This window comes from Ostrea edulis, chromosome 6 (assembly GCF_947568905.1).
Source record: "Ostrea edulis chromosome 6, xbOstEdul1.1, whole genome shotgun sequence".
NCBI lineage: Eukaryota > Metazoa > Mollusca > Bivalvia > Ostreida > Ostreidae > Ostrea > Ostrea edulis.
Window position 1 is genome coordinate 34,649,957 of NC_079169.1, and position 27,119 is coordinate 34,677,075.

The window sequence follows — 27,119 nt, forward strand, 5'->3', positions numbered from 1 at the left end:
TATCAGGATGCTATCCACATCATGTGGACTCAAACAATTGCTACAAAAATAGATGGTTGGACACCTAATAATTTTGTTGCCTGTATTCACAAGCATTAGGAACCTCTTTAAAGCGTTCGAGGTTATCCTTTGAAGATTCTGAACCTCATCGCTCATTTGAACCAAAACAATCACAAGATAGTCCTTTCCCACTCTTGGAGTCTAACACAAATGAGGAGTCTATTGAAACAAGTAAATTGGGGGAAACTGCAAACAAAGAAACAGACAAACATGTTTAGGTTGCTTACTTTATTGATTCTTCTTCTTCTTCTTCAGAAGATGATATCTCAGAAATACCAGTTCAAAAGGCCCAAGTTGTACATGAAAAATGGCATACACCAGAGATCGGTAGTACCCAAAATCAGCCACGGAATATTTTCTTTCCAGCAAAGAAGTTTGGTAAAAAGATGATATCTTTCAATGCCTCCTGGTTTGATCGGTGGTCTTGGTTACATATGTAGAAATCAAAGATGTTGTATTGTTTTCCTTGCATAAAATCATTTCAGAAGAAGACTCAGTTGTCACAAGAAAGAAAAAGCTTTCATATCAAGTGGTCTTAAAAACTGGAAAAAAGCAACCACAAAATTCGCCGCACACGAGAAAAGTGGTTACCATAAAGAGGCAATGGAAAGGGAGTTTACGATAAAGGAGGAGGTTAAAGATGTTAGAGAATGTCATTCAAAGACGCACGAAGTCGAGAAGAAGTCTAACACAGAGAATTTGCTTAAAATCACAAACATTTTGAAGTTTCTTGCTCGACAAGGAATTGCTCTTCGGGGTGACAAAGACGAGAAAAACTCGAACTTTAATCAACTTCTCATGCTAGAGGCTAAACGCGATCCCCAGCTTCAGGAATGGCTACAACGCAAGACAAATAAGTATGTTGCTCCAGATATTCAAAATGAAATTTTGCAGGTGATGAGGTGGCAGGTTTTGCCACAAATTGTTGCTTTCATCAAATCGTCTGAATTCTTTTCAATAATGGCAGACGAAACACGAGATATTTCCAACAAAGAGCAACTTGTTTTATGCATTCGATGGGTTGATCAAAATTTTACCGCTCATGAAGATTTATTAGGGATGTATTGTATTTCTGACATTGGGGCTAATTCAATAACCCTAGCAATTAAAGATTCCCTTTTGAGGTTCGATCTGCCTATCAACAAAGTATGAGGCCAGTGTTATGACATGGCTGCTTCTATGGCTGGTTCAAAGACAAGTGTTGCAACACAAATTCATGCACTTGAACCCAGAGCCCTTTACATACACTGTTATGGTCATGCTCTTAACCTAGCTTGCAGTGATTCTTTTAAGGGATGTAAGTTGCTTAGAGACACCCTGGACATTGCAAAGGATATAACGAAGTTGATTAAAGAATCTCCAAGAAGGGAGATGATTTTCAATACATTAAAAATGCCCAAAATCTAGAGAAAACGTCAGCGGGAATAAGGGTTTTGTGTCCCACAAGATGGACAATAAAAGCCGACACATTTTTGAGCATTTTGTCAAACTATGAAATTCTAAGAAATGTTTGGGATGAAAGCCTCCAATACGTGCGTGAGGTAGAAATGAGAAACAGAATTAGAGGAGTGGCTGCTTATATGTGCAGGTTTGATTTCTTCTTTGGGTGTTTACTGAGTGAAAAACTTTTACGTTATAGTGATAATTTGGCAAGGGTTCTGCAGGCTCCAAATCTCTCGGCGAGTGATGGTCAAAAATGGCATCAACGACAATGAGTGCTTTGCAAAGTCTCCGAGATGAGACAATCTTCACTCAGTTTTACGAGGAAGTTGTTGAAAAAGCAAAACAGATGAACATCGATGATCCTGTTCTTCCTAGAAAACGCAAAATTCCTCGTAAACTTGATGATGGGACAGCAGCACATACTTTTTCATCGTGTGCAGATATGTATAGGAAATATTTCTACGGGGCACTAGGTCTGCCTTTAGCTGGCATAAAATCTAGATTTGACCAACCAGGTTACAAAGCTTATGTTAATCTTGAAAACCTCGTAATTAAGACTTGCACAGGTCAAACGTTTGAAGAAGAATTAAATTTTGTCATGACCCTATATGCTACAGATTTGAAGCCAAAGGATCTTCACTGCCTGCTTATAATGTTAAAGACTGTTTTGCCAAAAGACTTTACGCCAGATATACCAAGTGTGGTTAAATTTTTCAGACATTCAAATGAAAAAAGTCTGCGTGCCGAGATCCTCAAAATTCTCAAACTAATTTTGGTACTTCCTGCAACTAACGCTACCAGTGAGCGCTCATTCAGCGCCTTGAAAAGATTGAAAACATCACTGAGATCAACAATGAGCCAAATACGAACAAACAATTTGCTTTTATTGCATGTTCATAAAAATGAGACTGATGAACTGAATCCAGAAAAAATAGTTGAGGAGTTCGTAAGTGAAAGTGAATACAGACTGGCGAATTTTGGAAAGTTTACCGAGTAGTAAATACCTTATGACTCAGAAATGATTGATAACAAAATGATAAAGATATAAACACACACAAAAAAAGATTAAAATAAAAACCTTAACACCCCCCCCCCCAAAAAAAACCCCACCTCAAACAAAACTTAAAATTAAAGTTGAGGGGTTTTCTGGGAAACTAATTAGATTCTATGTACATAATTAGATTTATGTACATGACGTACACCTTAATGCTTGCACATATTTATGCAGTAATGCAGTTATCTTTTTACTAATGGTTTTGTCGATATCACTTTTTTGTCGTAAATTACTTTGGTGTGGTGCCCGAGAATTTTTCACTCATGGAAATGTCACCAAGACCGGTGAAGGGCTTCAAATTTAGGCCTATGTTCGGCGCTGTATTGAGCAGTGGGGGTTCTCTATAGCATGTCACGCCAACTTCTGTTTATAAGGTCATCTCTGATGACATTCACATCTGATGCCGAGCGTTTGGCGATGGAACTGTCACTACCTATTTTAACGACTTCGAACCCCGGCCTTCTGAATGCGGGCCGAACGCTATAACCTTTCGGACGGTATAATGAATAATACGCGATACAGTTTATGTATCAGTATGTTTACTTTGAATTTAAGTGTTAATCTGGAAAATCAATGATTTGATTGTTTTCCATTTTGTTGTCAATGATTCATGGTATTATAAACGTTGGTATCGATCTCTCTGTGTATTCAATTTGTTTTTAAGTTTTCAAGTGGACCCGTTGACCTTAGTTGTGATACATTAAAGCTGTATAGTTTGAGTGTCAACCTGTCGACCCTTTCTAATGATTTCTGGTGTCAACCTGTCGACTCTTTCTAACGATTTCTGGTGTCAACCTGTCCACCTTTGTTGTGATACATCATTTACATTGTTTCGGTGTCAACTTGTTGACCTGTCAACTCTTTTCAACATATGCACTATTTTCATAGGGTATTTATTTTATGTGAAAAGGTATATTGTAGGATCCCTATGAAAAAGGGAACTATTTTTTGTGCAACTTTAAATTCGGAAGGTGTAGATTGGTAAAGGGGAACTACTTATCCGTATACCCTAGTTGAACCGTAGATGTACCCCCTTTTCGATATTAAAAAAATATCCATCGGCAAAACTGCATTTTTAAAAAATTAATTAACACAACTAATGCGTTTCTGAACTCCATCTAAGCTTTATTAAGAATTATGAAATAGTGATGGAATTCGGATAGAAAACACTGATATCTATGGGGCGCCAAATTAACATAAACTAAAAAACTCAAATAATTGAAGAAATCTTCAATTATTTGAAAATATCATCAATTCAATTATTGCTCTCTGTAATTGAATTAATGCGCGCATTAAATCAATTATTGCTCTCATCAAATGAATTAATGCGCGCTTCAATTCGATTATTGCTCTCATTTAATTTAATAAATGTGCGTATCAATTGAACTAATAAGAGCAATAATTGATCTAATGTGCGCATTAATTCAAATTTTGCTCTCTTCAATTCAATTGATGAGAGCATCAATTTCGTAGAAATATTGCTCGCAATAATTAGTTTAGAGTTCGGTAATAGATAATTTGATGATCTCTTTAATTCAATTGAAGATATCTTTAATTATTTACAATGCTTTTGTATAAGGAATTAATGCGTGCATCAATTCTTTTAAAGAGAGCAACAATTCAATTAAAGAGATCATTAATTCAATTGTGGATATGTTGAATTGAAGATATCTTTAATCATTTAGTTGCTCTCTCTAAAAGAATTATTGCTCTCTTCAAATGAATTAAAGATATCATTAATTCAATTGAAGAGAACAATGATTGAATTGCGCGCATTAAATCATTTATTGCTCTCATCAAATGAATTAATTCGCGCATCAACCCAATTATTGCTGTCATCAATTGATTTAATGCGCACATTATATCAATTATTGCTCTCTTCAATTGAATTGTAGCGCGCATCAATTCAATTGTTGATATCATATATCATTAATTCATTTGAAGAGATCACGAATTCAATTAATTAAAGCGCGCATCAATTCAGCTGAATAATTAATGCTATCATCAATTTAATTAATGCGCGCAATAATTTAGAATTGAAGATATCATTAATTATTTGAAGAGATCTTTAATTGAATTGCTGCGCGCATCAAATGAATTGATGATATCCTCAAATAATTGAATATAACTTCAATTATTTGAGTTTATGTTAATTTGGCGCTTCATAGATATTGGTTTTAATAAACTAGTGTTAAAAATTTCAAAAAAAAAAAAAAAAAAAATGCAATTTGACCAATGGCTATCTTATTTTCAAATACACCATGTATTTTAACTTTTAAAAAAGCCTCCCCCCTCCCTATGTAATGCTATGAACGTTTTGTCCCGGTAATATCGCGCTTGCTCGCGAGACTTGTTCACTTTCTTACCAACGGCGCACACGAGTCATCAAAGCACGAAAATTCTGACGAGCTGATAATGAGAAGTGTTTTTTACATTGACAAACATACACATATACATCTGAAGTATTTATCGTGTGAGGGCATGCATTTTCCAGCGACATTGGATCATTTTCTAATTGACTGGAAATGACCAGGAACGTGTGTGTTTTTTAAATTAATAAATTACATACGTAAACATTTCCACGTGAACTTAAATCACATAACTTTATGTTTTGATTTATTTTCAACCCTCCATCACTCAATTTTCAAACGGTAAAATTTATTGCATGTGTGCTTAATTTAGCGTGTATGAAATTCAACAGAAACAGGACTGTTGCACTGTTTTGGCGTGTTTATGATTTAGCGCCTCGTTTAATAGAATGATAGGTCAATAGAGAGTTTCATATTTTTGCTTAAGCGTAACCAGGCGCTCTTGTGTCACAGCCACAAGCACTACCATACGAGTTACAAGATAGTTCATGGATTGAACCCCCCCCCCCCAATATTTGCAGGACTTACTTTGGCCATGTATTTTACCTTCTAACATTTATGCATTAAGAAACCAGGATACTCTAAATTTAACACTCCAATAGCAAAAACAACTTCGTACATGAATAGCTTTATCCCTTCGACTATAAAATTGTGGAATGACCTATCCTTGAGTATTCGAAGTCTTCCAATTAACACGAATATCTTTCAAACGTGCCCTCAAAAGTATATATTGCGATAAACCTATACATTATTTTAACTTTGGCAATCGAAAATCAAATATACCGCATTGTCAATTGCGAAATAAACCTAGTAATATTAATGCTGATTTATTTAAGCACTTTAAAAAGGGAAAATCCTAAACCTACACTACACAGGGATACGTGTACATGTAATACACTACACGGGGATACGTGTACATGTAATATACAACACGGGGATATTGTACATATAATACAGTACACAGGGATACATGTAATACACTACACGGGGATACATGTACATGTAATACACTACACGGGGATACATGTACATGTCATACACCACACAGGGATACATGTACATGTAATACACTACACAGGGATACGTGTACATGTAATACACTACACGGGGATACATGTACATGTCATACACCACACAGGGATACATGTACATGTAATACACTACACAGGGATACGTGTACATGTAATACACTACACGGGGATACATGTACATGTCATACACCACACAGGGATACATGTACATGTAATACACTACACAGGGATACGTGTACATGTAATACACTACACGGGGATACATGTACATGTCATACACCACACAGGGATACATGTACATGCAATACACTACACAGGGATACATGTACATGTCATACACCACACAGGGATACATGTACATGTAATACACCACACAGGGATACGTGTACATGCAATACACTACACAGGGATACATGTACATGCAATACACCACACAGGGATACATGTACATGCAATACACCACACAGGGATACGTGTACATGCAATACACTACACAGGGATACATGTACATGTTATATACTACATAGGGATACGTGTACATGTAATACACCACACAGGGATACATGTACATATAATACACCACACAGGGATACATGTACATGCAATACACTACACAGGGATACATGTACATATAATACACTACACAGGGATACATGTACATGTAATACACCACACAGGGATACATGTACATGTAATACACCACACAGGGATACATGTACATGTAGTACACTACACAGGGATACATGTACATGTAATACACTACACAGGGATACATGTACATGCAATACACCACACAGGGATACATGTACATGTAATACACCACACAGGGATACATGTACATATAATACACCACACAGGGATACATGTACATGTAATACACCACACAGGGATACATGTACATGTAATACACCACACAGGGATACATGTACATGTAGTACACTACACAGGGATACGTGTACATGTAATACACCACACAGGGATACATGTACATGTAATACACTACACAGGGATACATGTACATATAATACACCACACAGGGATACATGTACATGTAATACACTACACAGGGATACATGTACATGTAATACACCACACAGGGATACATGTACATATAATACACCACACAGGGATACATGTACATGTAATACACTACACAGGGATACGTGTACATGTAATACACCACACAGGGATACGTGTACATGTAATACACTACACAGGGATACGTGTACATGTAATACACTACACGGGGATACGTGTTATATGCAATAAAGTATACAAGGATATTGAACATGCAACACACTACAGGGATACACGTACATAGAACATAGGTACACAGAGTAAAGGGCTAGGGATATCTGTACATAGAACATAGGTACACATAGTAAAGGGCTAGGGATATCTGTACATAGAACATAGGTACACATAGTAAAGAACTAGGGATATCTGTACATAGAACATAGGTACACATAGTAAAGGGCTAGGGATATCTGTACATAGAACATAGGTACACATAGTAAAGGGCTAGGGATATCTGTACATAGAACATAGGTACACATAGTAAAGGGCTAGGGATATCTGTACATAGAACATAGGTACACATAGTAAAGGGCTAGGGATATATGTACATAGAACATAGGTACACATAGTAAAGGGCTAGGGATATATCTAGGGATATCTGTTCATAAAACATAGGTACACATATTAAAGGGCAAGGGATATGTGTACATGAGAAGGTAAAGATAAAGAACAATGATCAATCTCATAATTCCTATAAGGAATACATCGAGTTGAGCAAACACGGACCCCTGGATATACCAGAGGTGGGACTAGATGCTTAGAAGGAGTAACCTTCCCCTGTCGATCGATCACACCCTCCGTGAGTACATGTAAAACAGACAGGTGATATTGTAAATCAAAATGATGATGATTGTTCTATGACAGCAGCGAAATTCAGACTAGTGTGGAAGATTTTGGACCTGTCAACTAAAATTTCACATGATTTATACGCTACTTACTTCCTCATACTTTAATGAAGTTCTTCGTATAGACGTTACATGAGTTATTTTTTTCTTCAGCAGCATCAACTGTTGACAAGATCTGCCATTTTATTGAAATCACTAATTACCACAGGCACCTGAAGTATGGATATTACTACCCTCCCCCTTTTTGAGAACAAAAGTATCATAAGGGGGGGGGGGGGGGGTAGTGATATCCATATGTCAGATGCCTGCGCTAAATACTCGATATACTTAAAATCTCAAATACCTTAGAATTGATCAAAACATTATTCTTGTGATATTGCACCTAGAGAAGGAAATTGAACATTATTTTTTGACTTTTTATGCCCCCCTTTGAAAAAGAGGGGGCATATTGTTTTGCAACTGTCGGTCGGTCAGTCGGTCGGTCTGTCGGTCGGTCTGTAGACCACGTGTTGTCTGCTCAATATCTTGAGAACCATTCACTTGATGGTAATGATATTTCATATGTGGGTTGGTTATGAGTAGAAGAGGACCCCTAGTGTTTTTCAGGTCAAAAGGTCAAGGGTCAATCTACTCTGGACATAGGAATATAATGTCCGCTCAATATCTTGAGAACCCTTTGCTTGAAAAACATCAAACTTAGCACACTGGTACATCCTAAGGAGAATATGACCCCTATTGATTTAGAGGTCATATGGTCAAAGGTCAAGGGTCAAACTGGGCATAGGAATATACTGACCATTCAATGTCTAGAGAACCCTTTGCTTGACAGACATCAAACTTGGCACACCAGTACATCTTCAGAAGAAAATGATCCCTATTGATTTTGAGGTCACATGGTCAAAGGTCAAACTGGACATAGGAATATACTGTCCGCTCAATATCTTGAGAACCCTTTGCTTGACAGACATCAAACTTGGTACACTGGTACAACTTCTGGAGAAGATGACTCCTATTGATTTTGAGGTCACATGATCAAAGGTCAAGGGTCAAACTGGACATTGGAATATACTGTCTGCTCAATATCTTGAGAACCCTTTGCTTGACAGACATCAAACTTGGTACACTGGTACGTATTCAGGAGAAGATGACTCCTATTGATTTTGAGGTCACATGATCAAAGGTCAAGGGTCAAACTGGACATTGGAATATACTGTCCGCTCAATATCTTGAGAACCCTTTGCTTGGCAGACATCAAACTTAGTACAGTGGTGTATATTCAGGAGGAGATGATTCCTATTGATTTTGAGGTCACATGGTCAAAGGTCAAACTGAACATAATAATTTACTGTCCACTCAATATCTTGATAACCCTTTTGCTTGACAGACATCAAACTTAGTACACTGGTGCATCTTCAGGAGAAGATAACGCATATTGATTTTGAGGTCAAAAGTCAATTGTTGAACTGGAAATAGTAATATGCTGTCTCCTATATTTTAAGAATTATTTGCTTGATTGACACCAAACTTGGTACACTGGTGCAGCATAAGGAGTAGATGACCCCTATTGATGTTTAGGTCACATGGTTAATTCACTCTTGACATAGGAAGATATTGCCTGCTCAATATTTTGAATTGATGATACTACTATCAATTAAATGATGTGTATGTATAACCCTTTTCAATTTTGCACCATGGGGGGCATATGTGTTTTACAAACATCTCTTGTTTATTTTTTTGATTTGGTTCAGTTTTTTTAAAATTTATATTATTTTTACCTATTTCCCCCTTCGTTAAAGTTTTAGGTATTTCGGGTCTTTAGTGCGTTAGTCAGGAGTTGATGTTTTGTAAAATAAGTGACCCAGATACGGCGAACATGGCGCTATTAGTAGAATTATTGTCTTGGAAGACAATAATTATTTGATCAACATATTCATGTGCCTGTTTTGATGTTAAAAAGTGTTTAAAATTATTAAATACTGGTGTTATTACTAAAATATATAATACAGCGCATTTTTCATTGAAACATACAGCATTCGTGATTTTCATCATTCTTTAGGCATTCAGCATATCGGATTTTGTTTGTGGATGTTATTTTATTTATTTTGTACATTTTTTTTTTTAGACATTCAGGGTATCGAATTTAACTTATTTTGTAATTTTCCATTGCAGGGCATTCAATATAACCGGATTTACTTATTTTGTATTTTTTTAGACACCGGTTTTTGCTTATTATGTATTTTTTCTCTCGTATCTTTATAGTTAGAATACCGGATTTTCCTTATTTTGTATTTTTCCTGTAGTCACCCGGCATAGCGGATTCTACTTATACATCAACAATGAAGAGAAGAGTGAGGACGAACTCGTCTCCTTAACAGACATGTATCACGAACGTGACCCTAAGCCCAGCTCCCAAAACGTGATAATTTTTCCTTATGGATATCCGGGGAAGCAGGTGTACCTATACTTAAATGAAACAGATGATGAGAAAAAAATCATATTGGACCTATGTGAAATAGAAATCATCGGTAAATCTCTCTCTCTCTCTCTCTCTCTCTCTCTCTCTCTCTCTCTCTCTCTCTCTCTCTCTCTCTCTACACACACACACACATACTGACACAGACCTTGATACTAGGTATTTTGACTTCATTTTAGTAAAATATTGTTGATATTTTGTACACGTTGGTAAAATAAATATCTCAATAACATAAACATTAAAAGCTTGATTTGTTGTATCAGCATTTTCTATTTGCTACAGGGCGGTTTTTTATTTTTCGAAATAGATTACCTTGATACATTTCTAAAATACAGTAAAACAATCATTATTTGAATTCCTGTCATAAAAAACTTTGATACTATAATGAAATATAGTACAATGTGCGGTACCTAATTCATTTTGATCTACTGTAGTGTTTTGCGAGAATATCTATGTAAGCTCCCAACATAATTGGCCGATAATAATGACTAGATCTGGAGACACAAAAAAGCACATTAAAGAGAATGTAACGCATTTCCATATCAATAAACGATAAGTAGTTGTTTGCAATATCATTAGGCTACATAACATTATGTTATACAAGGTAGAAATGGTATTTAATACGCAGTATTCGAGAATATTTTACTCGTCACTAGTTGTAGGTATACTGCCACCACTTTCGACCCATGTAAAACATTTATTTAGAGACAGAGAAATGAGATTCTTAAAGTTTTTAAGGTCATATTTAAAACTCTGTGACTTTCACTTGCAAAACCGGTATAACAAAGAATTGTAACCCAGGTTGAAAATTCTCTCGGGAGTTTTAAGGTCAAAATTCCGCGATGCGGTTCAATTTTCTAAAGTCTAAATTCCAAACCGCTAGCGTCAGTATTCAATGTTGAAAAAATGCGGCGTCATTTTTCGACTCGTATCAAAATTCGACGTTGCACCTGGTACTCGGCAAAGGAGCAGTAGCTACTGATGTTAAACGATACCGGTATGCCTGGATCAAGAATCCAGCGATGGACCGTTCGATTGCGTAGCGAGCTCACCAGCCACCTGACAATCACGACACGTTGTATTGAAACGCAAGAAGCTCTAGGTGGCAGGGGACGGTTTCTTTGGTTTTGAAACATGTGGATAGGGGATATATACCAAAGTCAGATTATGACAGACTAATGAAAAATCATATTTCCCTTTTATGTCAATACTTGTATTTCATATAAGTGTAGTTAATAAATTATGACCCTAAATTACATGTAATCTATAAATACTGGTGCTGGTGCACAAAACATGCTGTGAGCAGGTACCCCTTTTTTGCTTTGATTTTCCCTCATTTGGGCTAATCCGCACCACCCCCACACCATCACAGTACCAAACATGGGGATTTAGACACTGTGCACAATCAAGAACCTTATCTGCCCTTCTCAAAAATCTACCTCTCATATGAGGGCATCCACCTTCCCTCACAGCTAGACCTTTTGCTAGACCCTGCATGTTTTCACCGGAATTTTTTCAGCAACTGACCACGTGTCTTAGTTTCGTATTTGCACCCATCTATATGCTAGGGATCATGGTGACACCGACATGTTGTATATCAACATTTTTATTAAGCACTCAGCTACATTTGACATGCATCCTAAAATTATTGTATACATTTTTACACATGTAATATCACTTCAAATATGGGGTATTTCCATTTTTTGAAAAAGTTGACCGAGTCTATAGTGCGAAACTGTCCCCTGCTACCCTAGCAGGAACCGACTGAGTATTACTTTGAAAGCGATCATGAACTTCACTTAGTATTTCTTCCATTCTAAAACGACATATCCCCAATAAAAATATTATATCGATCTACTTGAAGTTAGGTCCATTTATCCGGTCATTTAGTTGATTATTTGATTTGCATACATGTACGTATGACCTCAGGGTGTTTTTCAAAGGATGAAGAATTCAAAAGTTATCATGAAAATGTGAAAACGAACCGTGACAACCTTAAAATTCCTATAAAGAACACTCAATTAAAAGTAGGGTAAATACGGACCCTGGATGGGATCAGATTTTCTAGGAGCAGCCACTGTTCACCGGTTACGGCCGCCATGAAACTCTGTATCTTGATCAGTTAAAGGGAGTAATTCGTAGTCAAAATCAGTATGTAAAGAACGGCCTGAAATTTGTATAAACACTTAACACAGCATTCGACCTATTGACGGATTATATTTATAAACTAGATCATTACAGTAAACATAAAATTTGTAAATGCTGACTATACGAAAGTGTTAAATCCTCTTTGTGTTTAGTAAGCCAAATGTAATGAAAAAATTAGATACGTTACATGAGAAATATATATTAGTTCCAACTGTCAAAAGTTTGCGACAGCATTGTCTTCATTTGCAAGACTCATTTCTAGATCTGTTTTTTAGAAGAGCGTAGCTTTAATTCCACATTTAGTAATCACATTTACACTACAAACTCCCTGTAAAACGACGAACATCTTCAAAATCGTATTTCAACTTTAAACTCTTAGGCCCTTGATTATATCTCTGGTATGTCCAGGGATCCGTGTTTGCCATTCTCATAATTTTGTTTTCTTTATAAGATTCATGAGATTGATCACTCCCTGTTCGCTATCTTCACTTGTTCATTAAGGAGTACGCTACACCAGAGAAATTTGATGTAGATAAAAAGTGGAGGATATGTACAACAATATTTTGAATTTGAAAATTTTCAAATTTACTTTATTTTGTCAAAACAAATACAGTTTTAGTAGAAGGTAATCTGAAAAAAATTAAAACCCTTGCTGAACTCGAACCTGCGACCTACAGTTCAGCAGTCAATATTCTAACCTACTGAGCTACTCGGCTAAATATTTAAATGGAAAAAGGAAAAGTCCAATATTGCTGATATCGATTTTTTCATACATGTTTTTAAAGGAAGTCAGCCATTATGACGATGTAGAGTACTACCTTAACACCTTAACATAATATATCTGATATTCAATAACATATCTGTTATTTGGACTTCAGGCTGTACCGAAACCTCAGGTACTGATGATTGCAGATGCCCCGCAGAAGCCGTTGATGGGTTACCAGTGGGTATGTAAACAGAAAATCCTACAATGTTGAGTTGCTGTTTCTATGGGTTTAAAGTAACATTGTTAGCTTTATTCAATGTTTAGTTTATCAAGTTGTGTTCTTTTGATACTGACGGTGCTGTTTTAATGTTCATTTGGATATTATTTCAATGTTTACTTTAAATTTTACTTTATTTGAAAGCTTTGATATGTTTGCCAGTACAACCCACCATCGGGTCAAATGATGTCTGACGTGTTTCATACCGATTGTTAGGCCGTTCTTGGCACACTAATTTCGACTACGGATAACTTCGTTTACCTGATCAAAATATAGGGCTCACGGCGGGTTTGACCGGTCGACAAAGAATGAAGGAGTAATCATCCCCGGTCGACTGGTCACACCCGCCGTGAGGCCTATATCCTGATCAGGTAAACAGAGTTATCCGCAATCAAAATCAGTATGCCAAGAACGGCTTAACAATCGGTATGAAACACGTCATGCAGCATTTGACCCAATGGTAGATTGTATTGACGATATGATAAGTGGTGTCTTGTAGATGTGCTAGAAGGTTGCGAAATTTTAACCTGTGGGCCAAATGGGAAAAAGTATGCTTTTTTTCTAGATAAACCTGGTCCCATGATCTTTTGGAAGACGATTGGTGGTGAACTGCAAATGTGCAAAAAGGTTTTTGATTTTTCATTTTCATCCTGGGGTCCAAATGGGGGTTGAAAATGTTTTTTCTCAAAAACCTATTTCCAGAAATTCCATCAATTACTTCCGAAAGATAATTTGGCTACTGTGAAAGATAATTTGGCTACTGTATAAAATGTAAGAGAAGTTCTGGGGAATAGGGTAGAAAAAATGTCGGGATATATTTACCATTTTTTGGCATTCAGGATGAAAGTGAAAACTCTTAAAATTGATATCACATCGACAGGACACCCCAATCATCTTCCGAGAGATGATTGTGCTGCTCCTATAGACATGCAATATGGTTTGAGCATTTTCAGTATCACCCTGACGCGAATTGGGGGGTGGGGGTGAAAAACAATTTTTTAAAATAGGAAATCCTGGTTTCCAAGACTCCTCTAGCATCTTATTAAGTAGCCAAATCATCTTTTGGGAGATAATTGGCGGTGTCCTTTAAATTTGCAATAAATTTTGAGAATTTTCTTTTTCACGTTGAGGGGTAAATGGGTTGGAAAATCAACAAAAACCTGGTACTTAGTGCATTGCGTTATGTGCAACAATAATATATTTGTTCTAGGTTTGAAATCTCAACCACTTTAAAGATATTTGTACAATTAAAATATGATAGGGGTTGGGATGACTCTGGAACACTTACCCATCCGAATACTCAAATATAGTTATGTTCCTTAGTTAATGTGACTTGCCAAGTAACCTTTGCTTGTTATTTGATAAAGGCAGTAGAAACAGGACAGTTATTGAATTGAAAAAATGTCATTTATTTTGAAAATGACGAAGTTATATAACAGAATAAGCTAGTTGGGGTGAAAATGAGTCGAAATAAAAATACAAGAACATATGTATCTCATATGCAATCTAACCCCCTACAACACATAATGAAATATCGGAATAGAGCTGCCTGCAATCAAATGAGGTGGGTTTTACAAATAAATCAGACCACAATCCAATTGCAAATTGGATCCGCCCACCACCGCAGCATAAATATATATGGTTTAGGCTTCATCATCACGATTATTTTGACTTTATTTCAATAATCATGATCTAAGGTTTGGGATTAACCCAGAACACTTACCCAACATAATACGCAATGCATCTTGATATATGTAGCAAAAATATATACAGTGTAGAATGTATCTAAAGTCAAACAAGTGCGTGCGGTTATTTGTGTCCTTTGACAGCATCTGGTTTGGTGTGTAGTTCATTTTGCAGTGTTGTGTTTTTCTTACTTTAAAGTCTAATTTATCCTACAACGTTATTTTCATGTTTAGTTTGTCATCTTAAATATTTCAGTTGTACCTAACTGCCACCTACCTACCTACCTATGATATGTTTATTTTATGTTACAGTGTTGTGTTTTGTTTATCTTATCTTACATGTGCAGTGTTGTGTTGGGTTTATTTTATCTTAGAGTGTTGTGTCCACAAATTTCTTATGCCATCTAAACACTATTGCATCGCTAGCATTTTGATGATCTGCTATGCTTTCCATCTCGTGTATTGTTGGAGTGGGGGTCAAACCACGACTTACATAATACTGTGTGATTTTTCGTGCGCAAAGAATACCCTTGACGTCGTCATATCGCGCAGATTTCACTACAGGTACGTTGAAAAATGACATCTCCGCTCCGTTCGTTTACGACGTTTTACATTTTCGTTTAGAATAAGTACAAGTTTTCTCATTTAAAAAAAATCTTTTGGATTTGTTGCGTATTTCGAACATTATTAACATCGTCTACGGCTTTTTGGGACAATCCTCGTGTATGCTTTATTTGGATCAATGCAATAAGTATTGAACCAGTACATACACAGTCATATGGAGGGTAATCGTGTTCAAAAATCCAAGCATGTAAACTTGTTAATTGAAACACGCAACCGTGTTAATTTCTCAGTTTCAGCTATGTATGTTTGTAACTCAGGGGGTGTAAGTTATGTTCCTCAGAAATGTATACCTCAGTGTTGTACTCTTCAACTGTGTAATCGTTTGATTTCTAATTTTACATTTCTCTTTATAAAAATGCATCATTGTTTCTTAAATTATACGCGGTCATCCCTACAGTATTTCCGTTTGTAGACTTAGTATTTACATAGTTGTACCTTAAAATATCACATCTTACACGTTACAAGTCAACAAAAGTCAAGTTTACATGTTTGTCGAATTTTGATTTGACCATATATGGAAAGACAACGGAAAGACAACGGAAATTCACGATTACTACCGAGAACCGAAAGAAAATCAATGTGCTACACGGGCAGAACACAAGCGGTATTCGCGCGAAATTGTACTTACTTGGGTGAAACGTCACCAATGAACACTATATTTCCGAATAAATGTTAACGTATTTTAAAAATTCGAAAAATTACTGATAATATAGTCATATCTATTAGATCTAAAATACCTTGCATATCGCATTGCATTAAGAATATTACGAGGTACAACTGGACTGAAATTACATGTTAGTTTGGTAGGCTATTTTTTTCTTCAATTATATCTAGGGCTAAAATAAATCAAAATACGTATATATTTTTCCATTATGATATGTAGCAATATGTAAGGAATTAGTTGTCAGAAATTTAACTCAACTTAATTTTTGATGCATAAAGAATGACAAAGAATATCGGCCACATGACGTGGCTTTTCTGAAAAGGGGGTGGGGGCAGAGAAGTCGTCTAAAATTCTTGACAATCTAGCAAACAAGGGGGACCCCCCCCCCCCCCAAAAAAGAACCTCACAAAATATGATATCTATTCCAAAATAACAGCCTACGGGAGAGGGAAAGGGCTTAGTCCTTCAATTCATTGTCTACTACAATGTACATGTAGTGGGGGGATGTCATCCAATATACCTTAGTTTGTATGTGAAAATAACTTTGCAAGTAAAAATCAAAGAAAATCAATTTTATAAAAATTAGAAATGTCCCCTTTCTGTTTTAACGTGCCTGAGTATAAGATGGACGAAATCAAGGATATCAAATGTGATTATTCACTCAAACTTCTTTGAGACTACATCTCCCACAAAATTTATAAAGAGGAACACTTTAACAGAGACGGGATGCCCCTCATTGATTGTGGAAAAAACTGCATTCTTTCAGCCTTTTGACTGGCCCTGTGAAGTGCAGTACCACAAGACCTCTGCACATTTAATATTACATACACCTACGCATAGGCGCCCTCGGGTGATACCCTTACTAAGATGAGATAATTTCCGATGTCTCTCTGCTATAAATAGACCATAATTGTATACTAACAAATAACGTTTTCAATTTTCATAAATATTTTATTCTAAAAATTTAGAACGTTTATATCTGAATCTTTTAGGCATGTTTGATTAATCCGTATTATGCACAAAATCACAGCGAAATTTTAACTCTAGAATCCGTTATTTGCAAGGAAAACATTTTTTTTTTTATCATTCCGGAACAAATCACAAAACATCGTAGTACTCTACATCGTCATAATGGCTGACTTCCTTTAAAAACATGGATGAAAAAATCGATATCAGCAATATTTGACTTTTCCTTTTCTGTTTATATACCTAGCCGAGTAGATCAGTAGGTTAGAATACCGACTGCTGAACTGTAGGTCACAGGTTCGAGTCCAGCAGGGGTTTTAATTTTTTTTTTTCCAGATTACCTTCTACTAAAACTGTATTTTTTGACAAAATAAAGTAAATTTGAAAATTTTCAACTTCAAAATATTGTTGTACTAATCCTTCACTTTTCATCTACATCAAATTTCTCTGGTGTAGCATACCTCCTTAACGAACCATTAAATAAAATTTTAGTGTAATGAGCTACCTTACACGGTGCAAAATATTTGCACTAGCATGTTGGATGGTTTTATCCATACATAAACGTTACATATTTGTGCACATGCACACCAAGAAATCATATGCTTATTAGGCGTTGGTGTAAATCCATTCTTTGTAACCTCTTAGATCATTTTCTGTGTGTAATGCGTACCGTTGAGGACTTGAGACTGTGACACATGTCGATTAGTCTTTTTATATAAAAACTTAACAAATTCGAGATGCACACGCGTTGTCAATTTTGGCGCATGAACAATAGCTTAGTCTTGCAGATGGGGAATTCTTTCGGTTCTCGGTAATAATCGTGGATTTCCGTTGTCTTTCCATATATGGCCATATCGAAATTCGACAAACATGTAAACTTGACATTTGTTGACTTGTAACGTGTGAGATGCGATGTTGTAAGGCACAACTATGTAAATACCAAGTCTACGAACGGAAATACTGTAGGGATGACCGCGTATAATTTAAGAAACAATGATGTATTTTTATAAAGAGAAAGGTAAAATCAGAAATCAAACGATGACACAAACGAAGAGTACAACACTGAGGTATACATTTCTGAGAAACATAACTTACACCCCCTGAGTTACAAACATACATAGCTAAAACTGAGAAATTAAAACGGTTGCATGTTTCAATTAACAAGGTTACATACTTGAATTTTTGAACACGAGTACCCTCCATACAGCCATAACATCTTCTGCAGTTATGCCCAAAAAACTGAGGAGGGGACTCCATAAAATTATGAGATAAAATTATACATTCAATTCATTTGTTCCAGATGTTTCGGAAACAAAAGTTGCCTTTGCTGGAAGGAATGAAATAACCCTCCAGTGTCATCCGTACTACATAGTTATGCAGAATAGCTCAGGATCTCTGGAGAAATGTAATTTTAAAAGGACATGTAAAGGAAAGCTCAACGTCAGCCATGTATCCTACACATGTTTAGGTGAGTGTAAAGCAAAGTCAGCCAGGTATCCTACACATGTTTAGGTGAGTGTAAAGAGCAAATTGGTGGAACATTTCCCACAAAGCCGGTTTTATACCTTGTAAATGTAAATGCCCGAATAGATTGGTATTGAAGCTATCTGAACTGAGATATCAATTGCAGGACTAAGTAAATAATTACTGTGTGGAATTCAAATTGTAGTGATTTGGGCGGCAAAGCTAGACCGCTAATTCACAGTTCAGTAAAATATTCAATTCTCTATACATGTATGTCCATTCACATAAATAAAAGAAGCGAATCTTCATTATTACGCCAAATTTTTAATACGCTAGAATAAGTACACATACAATAATATATCTCACATTGTTAGATATACATTTCAGTGTATCGTTAAGCCAGATTTATGCATTTAATCCTTATAAATGCTCATGAGCTATGTTCCTGTAAAGGTAAAATTTCTCCACTTTCACGTGAGTGAATTAGTGTACTGGTATATTCCATTGCTCTCTTTGTAATGAAAGCAATGACAGTGGAGTCCGATGATCTCAGGAGTGAAGTGTGAAATAAAAAAACAACAACTCTCCGTCACTCTATGAATTACCTAGAGCTATTTCGTCATCACTCCATGAAATACTTCGCTATTTCTCCATTACTTTTCTTTTCATTTTTGGGTCAATTTTGATAGTTAGTGAACTTATGTATATATAAGTTCGTGTCTTTGGTTATTTATATATTTCGAACCCATGTCCTCCCGACTATAAAGTGAACGTTCCACGGCATCACCGCTGTCTGTCAACACAATGTCTAAGGTGTGATGGTGCAATAAGCAAGTAAAAAATATTGCCATGCAATGCTAAGAAGGATGGTGATTCAATGAAAGATGAAGACAACGAACAGTGATCAATCTCATAACGCCTAATAGAGTTAGGCATATACAGACCCCTAGGCAAACCAGAAGTGGGATCAAGTTCCTAGGAGGAGCAACCATCCCCAGTCGACCGGTCACACCCGCCTTGAACCCTATACCGTATCTTAATAAGGTAAACGGAGTAATCCGTAGTCAAAATTTGTGTGGCAAGAACGGCCTAACAATCAGTATGAAGCAAGGCAGGCAGTATTTGTCCCAATGATTGGTTATAATGCCAAACTAGGTCATTATAACAACCATAGGTTTTGCGAAATTGTGACTGTAAACGAGACTGTTGCTACCCCTGTAACATCAATTTATTTGTCAGTAGCCTGCCTAGATTTAAAAACTGACCATATATATAACAAGATATGCTTGCGTTCATTTGACCTTTGCATACAAGTGCAGAATACTCTGCTTTGCTCGTATCATTAAAAGATTTGCATCAATCCCATATTAGGTGCACATTTGCTCGCAAGAGCTTTTTACCATTTGTTTTGCATATTCACGTAAGAAATTTACTCAGCAAATATGCTGAATAGAGCTTTTGTACATAACCATTGGTATGAAACACGTCACACAGCATTTGACCCAATTTTTATGTTTTGACTCTTTTGACTGTTTTTTTTTTAATTTCAGAGGTTTGTAGAGATGCTGTTTACAACGAGTCCACCACAGTTCTTGTCAATCCCCAAAATTCCCAACCTTACTACAATAAAGGAGAGAACATCACCCTCCAATGTAAATATCGTCACAAGCTAATAATGGGTCAGCTGAAAAGAACCTGCCATGGCAATCTGACGTGGACTGGAGACGAACCTGTGTGTCGAAGTAATATCCCTTCCCATATCATTGTAATGCGCGGATCTTTGAACATGTGTGTTGTATGAGGCTTTGCGTTAGCGATCCTTTGTGTTGTGTGAACCTTTGTGTTGTGTGAACCTCTGTGTCGTGGGAACCTTTCTGTTGTCTTACACTTGTGTTCTGAGAGCTTGTATGTTCTGTAAACCTCTATGTTGTCTTGGGTAATGATTATTGGGAATCTTCCACTCACAATCCACTTATGATAATGGTGTCTTTGGTGAATGGAATATACTACGTATCTTGATAGAGAAATACCAGTTGAACCTTGTTTGAATGTATTGATGTCAGTACATGTAATGTTGTACGAAAGCTCTTTCTATTTTTTTTTTTTTTTACATCGATGTTAGTAACGATGAACGTAAGCTCTTACTCATCTATTCACATCGATGGTAGTACGGTGTACGGAAACCCTTACTAATTTATCGTGGCGTGGTGTCACAGACCTTTTTATTTTTCAAATGTTATTTTTTTTTTTATCTTTCCGTATTCTAGTTTTGTACTACAAAAACTGTCGTATATTCCTACACTGGATTTACATATCATATAATAATTACTTGGCCTCAGTGTTTTGGAAAATGTAGGAATAGTTGCTTCTATATATAGCAACAATTTGTACGCGTTATATTCATAGCGAATCAGTCCGCCTACTTATTCACAGCTTTTCATAGAATTCTAATCGTGGTAAATTAATTCTCAGATTAGATTACAAATTTACAACCCATTTGAGGGGAATCATATTAGAAACTTGATATTTTAAAGACGTACATCCTTCAACAATGTTTCATTTCGGCATTTATGTTTTTCATTACTTTTATACTGGTTTTAGATTTCATACACACGGCTGGTATGACCGGTTAACATGGGATGTTTACTCCCGCTAAGGACTTAATCTCACTTCTGGCGTGTCCAGGGCTTCATGTTTGCCCTTCTTTTAATTTGTATTCTTTACAAAAATATGAAGTTGATCACTGTACGTTATCTGCACTTGTTCACTTTACTGGCAATGGGCATCATAGCGAGAGCGTAAAGTGCCAGGGCTCCTAGGAATTGTGGTTCACATGCAAAATTTTAGATGAGTATTAATAAAAATTATGAAACCGGTGATATATTCATTGTAGAGTGCCGTTGCCCATGCAAACGACTGGAATCCCAGAACTTCATTACAAACCATCAGATACTCAAAAAGAAAATAGAACAAACCAAAAAGGATCTGGAAGTAAAGAAAACAGAACTTTCGTCCATTATCCGGAAGATGACATCTGCTACAGACAAAAGAAAGTCAGCCCAGGGAATTGGGATGGCTCTAGGAGTAGGGGTGATAACAACACTTGTATCTCTCATTATATGCAGTGACCTTCCTTTGATATACAGACAAATTGTGCAGGGACCTTACGGATATTGATGGGGTCGCTAAAGGCGACTGCAGCTGAATTTATTTTCTTTATAATTTAATTCTTCTAGTCTCTGACTCGTAAAATACAAACTATGATATACATAATACTCATAATTTCCATTAGTGGAACTCTTCAAATTATAGGCGCGTAAAGTCGTGATACCGGGACAACATACGTAAACATTACTTAGGTATACGTAATATAAATTATGGTATCGAATACATATTACATGTATAACCGACTGCAAACCCCGACACTGATTAAAATTCTAAAGTCAAATTTAGGAATTGATTATTCTTACAAGAAAACAGACGAACTTATTAAACTATGTGAAGGAGTGCAGGTACTAAATCTGTCAAATCTGACCGATATAAAGCATCAATCGCAAGAAGAACTGTGAAGGGAAAAACCAACATGCACATCCGACACAATAACTTTTCTTGTAATTAATGGGATTCATATGTTATCAAAATTATTCTGTCAGACTATGAAGACATTCTATTTTATCCTACAATTCGGACAGGTTCATATGGCATGGACTTTGTAATTTGTAATCGTTCATGTACCCCCTTCTCTCTCTCTCTCTCTCTCTTCCATTTTCAATATTTTAGACTAAGTTATATATTTGCCAAACTGCCCCCCCTTTTTTTAAAAAGACGTTTATAACACTAATTAACACAACAAATGCGTTTCCAAACTGCATCTAAGCTATATTTTGAAAATTACAAAATATTAATTGACTTAGGACAGGGAACATCGTTGTTTGGAATTTTTAGAATAGGTGTAGGAGAGTTTTAAAAAAACCATGTAACATCCTTGATAAACTAGTGGTAAAATATTTTTAAAATGCAGTTTGACCAATGGCTATTTTATTTAAAAATACACAATGTACTTTAACTTAAAAAAGGGGGATGCTATGAACGTTTCGTTTATGTCCCAGTAATCTCGCACTTGCTCGCGAGACTTGTGCATTTTCTTACCAATGACGCACAAGAGTCATCAAAGCGCGATAACTCTAATGAGCTGGTAATGAAAAGTATTGTACAATTTGTTTTGAATAATATTGGTGACAATGTTTCATGCAATGGTTTTTAATTGTAGTAAAGGAGTTTCATAAAATCTAAAGCCGCTACATTTTCTGATATTTGAAGACTTGTTTTGTGTATGTCAAAAACAAAACAACTTCCCGCATTTTTCTCAATCACTTTCAAAGTCGATCTTAATTGAATAGGCAGTAAAATAAGCATTACATGCGCAGCCTATTCACCTTCAACAACTAAGTTTTGCGCTTTCGATAAATACGCATCGTAGAACTAAAATGGCTGCCTTCACAACTCGACACTGGTGCTGTCACGGTTAACCGCGGTAAAACACTTTCAGTTCGGTTCGGTGTGTATTTTTCAGATTTCGGTTTTGTTTTGTTTACGTTTTATCCCATCTTGTTTGCTAAACGTGCTATGATTGGTTCGAAAGTTATATCAATGATATTACAACCAATAAAATTTCACGTAAAATCGGTAATAGTAAAATGAAACATGTCGACAAGCAGATAGAAATCGCAAGGATGGGAATACATGTACTTTATTTTCTAAGAAAGGGAGAGTCAGAAGTTGTTTACAAACCAATCACAATCTGCAAACTGTGCATGTTAAACGAAGGCGGTAGCTCTGTGTTAGAGCGTCCGGTTCGTGACCGGGAGGTCGTGAGTTCGAGCCACTCTGAAACCTGAGACATAAATGTAGATTAGGTGGTGATTGCTCCTTCGCCAAACGCTCGGCAATTAGTAATGAGAGTCGCGAGTCTTTCAGATATGACTTTAAAAACGGAGGTCCCATGTCGCAGTAGAGGTTGGCACGTTGAAGCATTTTCACTGCTACGGCCATAAGCGCCTTACATAGACCTATCTAAATTTACAGTACCTCACCTACAACTAGTCTATCATAAAAGCTCTTGAGAGATTGTACATAATGTCGACTTTAAAAGAATATTACTTGCTTATCGTTTTGTTGATTAAAATGAATCAGAAATTGATGTTTGCATTTGTACTGAAGAAAAAATGAATATCGAAGGTTCCAGATTATTCTTAAAATCATCAAGTTATTTTGAATTATCACCCCCCCCCCCCCCCGAGGTTTCGTTTCCTGAAATGAACTGAAAAATGTCTGAACTGTGACAACCCTACTCGCCTCATCGTGGTGGTTGTGAATCACTGCGCGGCGCAAGTGATTTGTGTTTTTCAGTAATTATGTAACATGCATTTTATACTGTTTTGATGTATATGTATTGATAAGTGTTTGGCGAATCTGGTATTTGAACCAGGGTCGCAGTGGTTTTGTATTGCTCGCTTTGCTCGTTGGACTACTTGACCATTGAAGATTATGCTTGTATTGTTATTACGCAATAGTTTTTTAGTCTCCACACTTTTATCATTTTTCACTCTCAAGTAAATGCAGTTGTGTAAATTAATTTTGTTTATGGTTCAAATTTTAAGATATTGTAATCCCCCCCCCCCCATCATTTACAAGTGTATAATGATATTGTTCAAAATTCAAAAGTTTTGGAATTTGTCAGCACTTAGAGATTATTTTTCTCATGGGGAACCATTTTTTAAAAGAAGTAAACAGGTTGCAAACAGCGATATTCTCCTGCACTTAAAGTACTGTTGAATGAAAATCAAAATGTATATAGAGTGTGTAATTTTTGTATGATATATTTTTAAGATATGATGAAAGTGGGAAATGTGAAATCGGATTGTTCATCAGAAATATTGTGATAATTTACAAGCTAGGCAAATTGCTAGAGTGGAATGCCCATCTTTCAAATGGTCTTATTGATATTGTAAAGTTATTAAGAAAATGTTATCATTGTTTACAGACAAATAAGTCAGTGCTGCATTTTTGTAATTGTGTGTTTGTCGTCTGGGTTTCATAATTTGTTAAAAGTTCAGATCCCGATGTTTATTAATAACATTTTACATAATAAAATATTGTTTAAATTATTAATAAATATGATCTAAAAATATTTAAATCCAAATATTTTTTGACAAAAATATTTCCTACATCTGTAAATATATTTTGTAGATCCATTGACTTCATATTGTATGTGATAAGTCAATAAAAGTTAAACACTTGAATCCAATTCTTACATTTATATACAGTTTGATAAATGAAGATTAGAACTTTTTTCGTTTTGCATCAAATGGAATACAGTATAATCTGGTTTGTGCCAGTTTACGCTCTTTTCATAATCCCAGATTTTAAAGCCTAAACTTACCTACACCAATTTATATCGCATATCAAATTAGATTAAATTCATTCCTTAGATGAATTCCAGTTTCACATAGAAATTACCATATTTGCATATGAGTTCACAGTCGGTTTGAATAATTGAAAAAATGTGTATATTTAGATCTTGGGTTTTCTCCCTCAAAATATGTTAACTTTATGACAAACGGGATGATTTCAGCTACTCCATCGCCAACTTCCCATATTTATGTAGCAATATTCCATTATCACCTGGATATGGTGTTTATATCTCTGAACTGATTCGATAAGCATGAGCTTGTTCTGTGTATGGTCAATTTTTAAATCAGACAGTTCACTGACAAATCAAGTTGATGGTGCAGGGGTTTCAGGAGTCTCTTTTAAAGTCGGCATTTTGCAATTCTATGGTCCTTATAACGATCTAATTTGCCAATACAACCTATCATTGGGTGAAATTCTGTCTGACATGTTTGATACCGATTTTTAGACCGTTCTTGGTACACTGATTTTGACTACGGATAACTCAGTATACCTGGTCAAGATATAGGGCTCACGGCGGGTGTGACCGGTCGACAGGAAATGCTTACTCCTCCTAGGCACCTGATCCCACCTCTAGTGTGTTCAGGGATCCGTGTTTGCCCAACTTTCTATTTTGTATTGCCTATAGGAGTTATGAATTAGACCACTGTTCGCTATATTCAACTCCCATACAAGTAAATGTGCAAAATACTTCGTAGTTGTCATCCAATAAGATCTTTAATGAAACGCACATTCACATAATATTGAAAAAATCAAACAATACATGTACGTTCGGATTATTTGATAATTTCGAACATCACCTCAGCCCAGTAAGACACTCTTCAGGGCGTGACTTTTCCTTACGGAATGATTCAGAGACGGGCTGCTAGGTAGGTCCCTGGCAAATACGACAAGTTAGTTAGATTCCAATCACCCCCGATTCCGTAAAGTGTCTGATCTACAAAGATACAAGGTCAGACAGAAAATTATATAAAGCACTAAAATGGTCAACAAGATGACAAATTACATAGTGAAATGGTAGGGACGACCCGTCTATTCCTGTGGACGAAAGAAAAAGTTTTACACAAGATGACTAAAGATGAAGAAAAATGTACTTAAAGTTGGCACTATTTGAACAATCACATTTACAGTTTTATATGTTTGTTGTTTTGATTTGCGTTCAGATATGTTTGCTTGGGAGGAAATTAGGATATTCTCTTTTCATCGAATGAGCTGGTCCACAATGCCCGAACTGATATTGGAATACCGTAATGAATTGTAAGAAATACAAGTTAAGTAATGTTGAAATGTAAAAATAAACTCGTATTCAGTGAGATTCCTAGTTAGGTACAATGAATGATTTTGAAAACGACATAGAGTAAAAATGACAAAGAAGAGTAAACAATATGGAACAATTTATGAGAGATTAGCAGTCCAGAAAGCCAACTAATGATCATGTATAGCCATATTGATCACGTCTTAGTCGGAAGATAAACTAGTTTATTATACAATCACAGCAAATTGATGCAATGGTTTTATTTTTGCCCAATAAAGTAAAATGGTAGATTATTCTGCGATAAATTGCAGATACAAAACGTTTGAAAACCAGACTAACGCTCAGTCCTGTAAACCAGTATGTAATCCAATGCACTAGCTTCTGAAGCTATTAAACCAGTATGTAATATCAATAAAGTAGCTTCTGAAGCTATTAAACCAGTATGTAATATCAATAAACTAGCTTCTGAAGCTATGAAACATGCTAAAAATAAAACGAAAACTACGG

At 36.0% G+C, this 27,119-nt stretch overlaps 1 protein-coding gene across 1 annotated transcript in view; it reads left to right on the plus strand.

Annotated features, from left to right (window-relative positions):
• LOC125683345 (uncharacterized) overlaps positions 1-25,185 on the plus strand; it is a 61,493-nt gene extending 36,308 nt beyond the window's left edge. The window contains exons 3-7 of the mRNA XM_048924408.2: positions 10,180-10,404; positions 13,379-13,447; positions 18,723-18,890; positions 20,437-20,628; positions 21,780-25,185. Coding sequence (XP_048780365.2) covers positions 10,180-10,404; positions 13,379-13,447; positions 18,723-18,890; positions 20,437-20,628; positions 21,780-22,063 — 938 coding nt within the window. The 3' untranslated portion in view covers positions 22,064-25,185. The remainder of the gene's footprint in view (positions 1-10,179; positions 10,405-13,378; positions 13,448-18,722; positions 18,891-20,436; positions 20,629-21,779) is intronic.
• Positions 25,186-27,119: the final 1,934 nt, after the last annotated feature.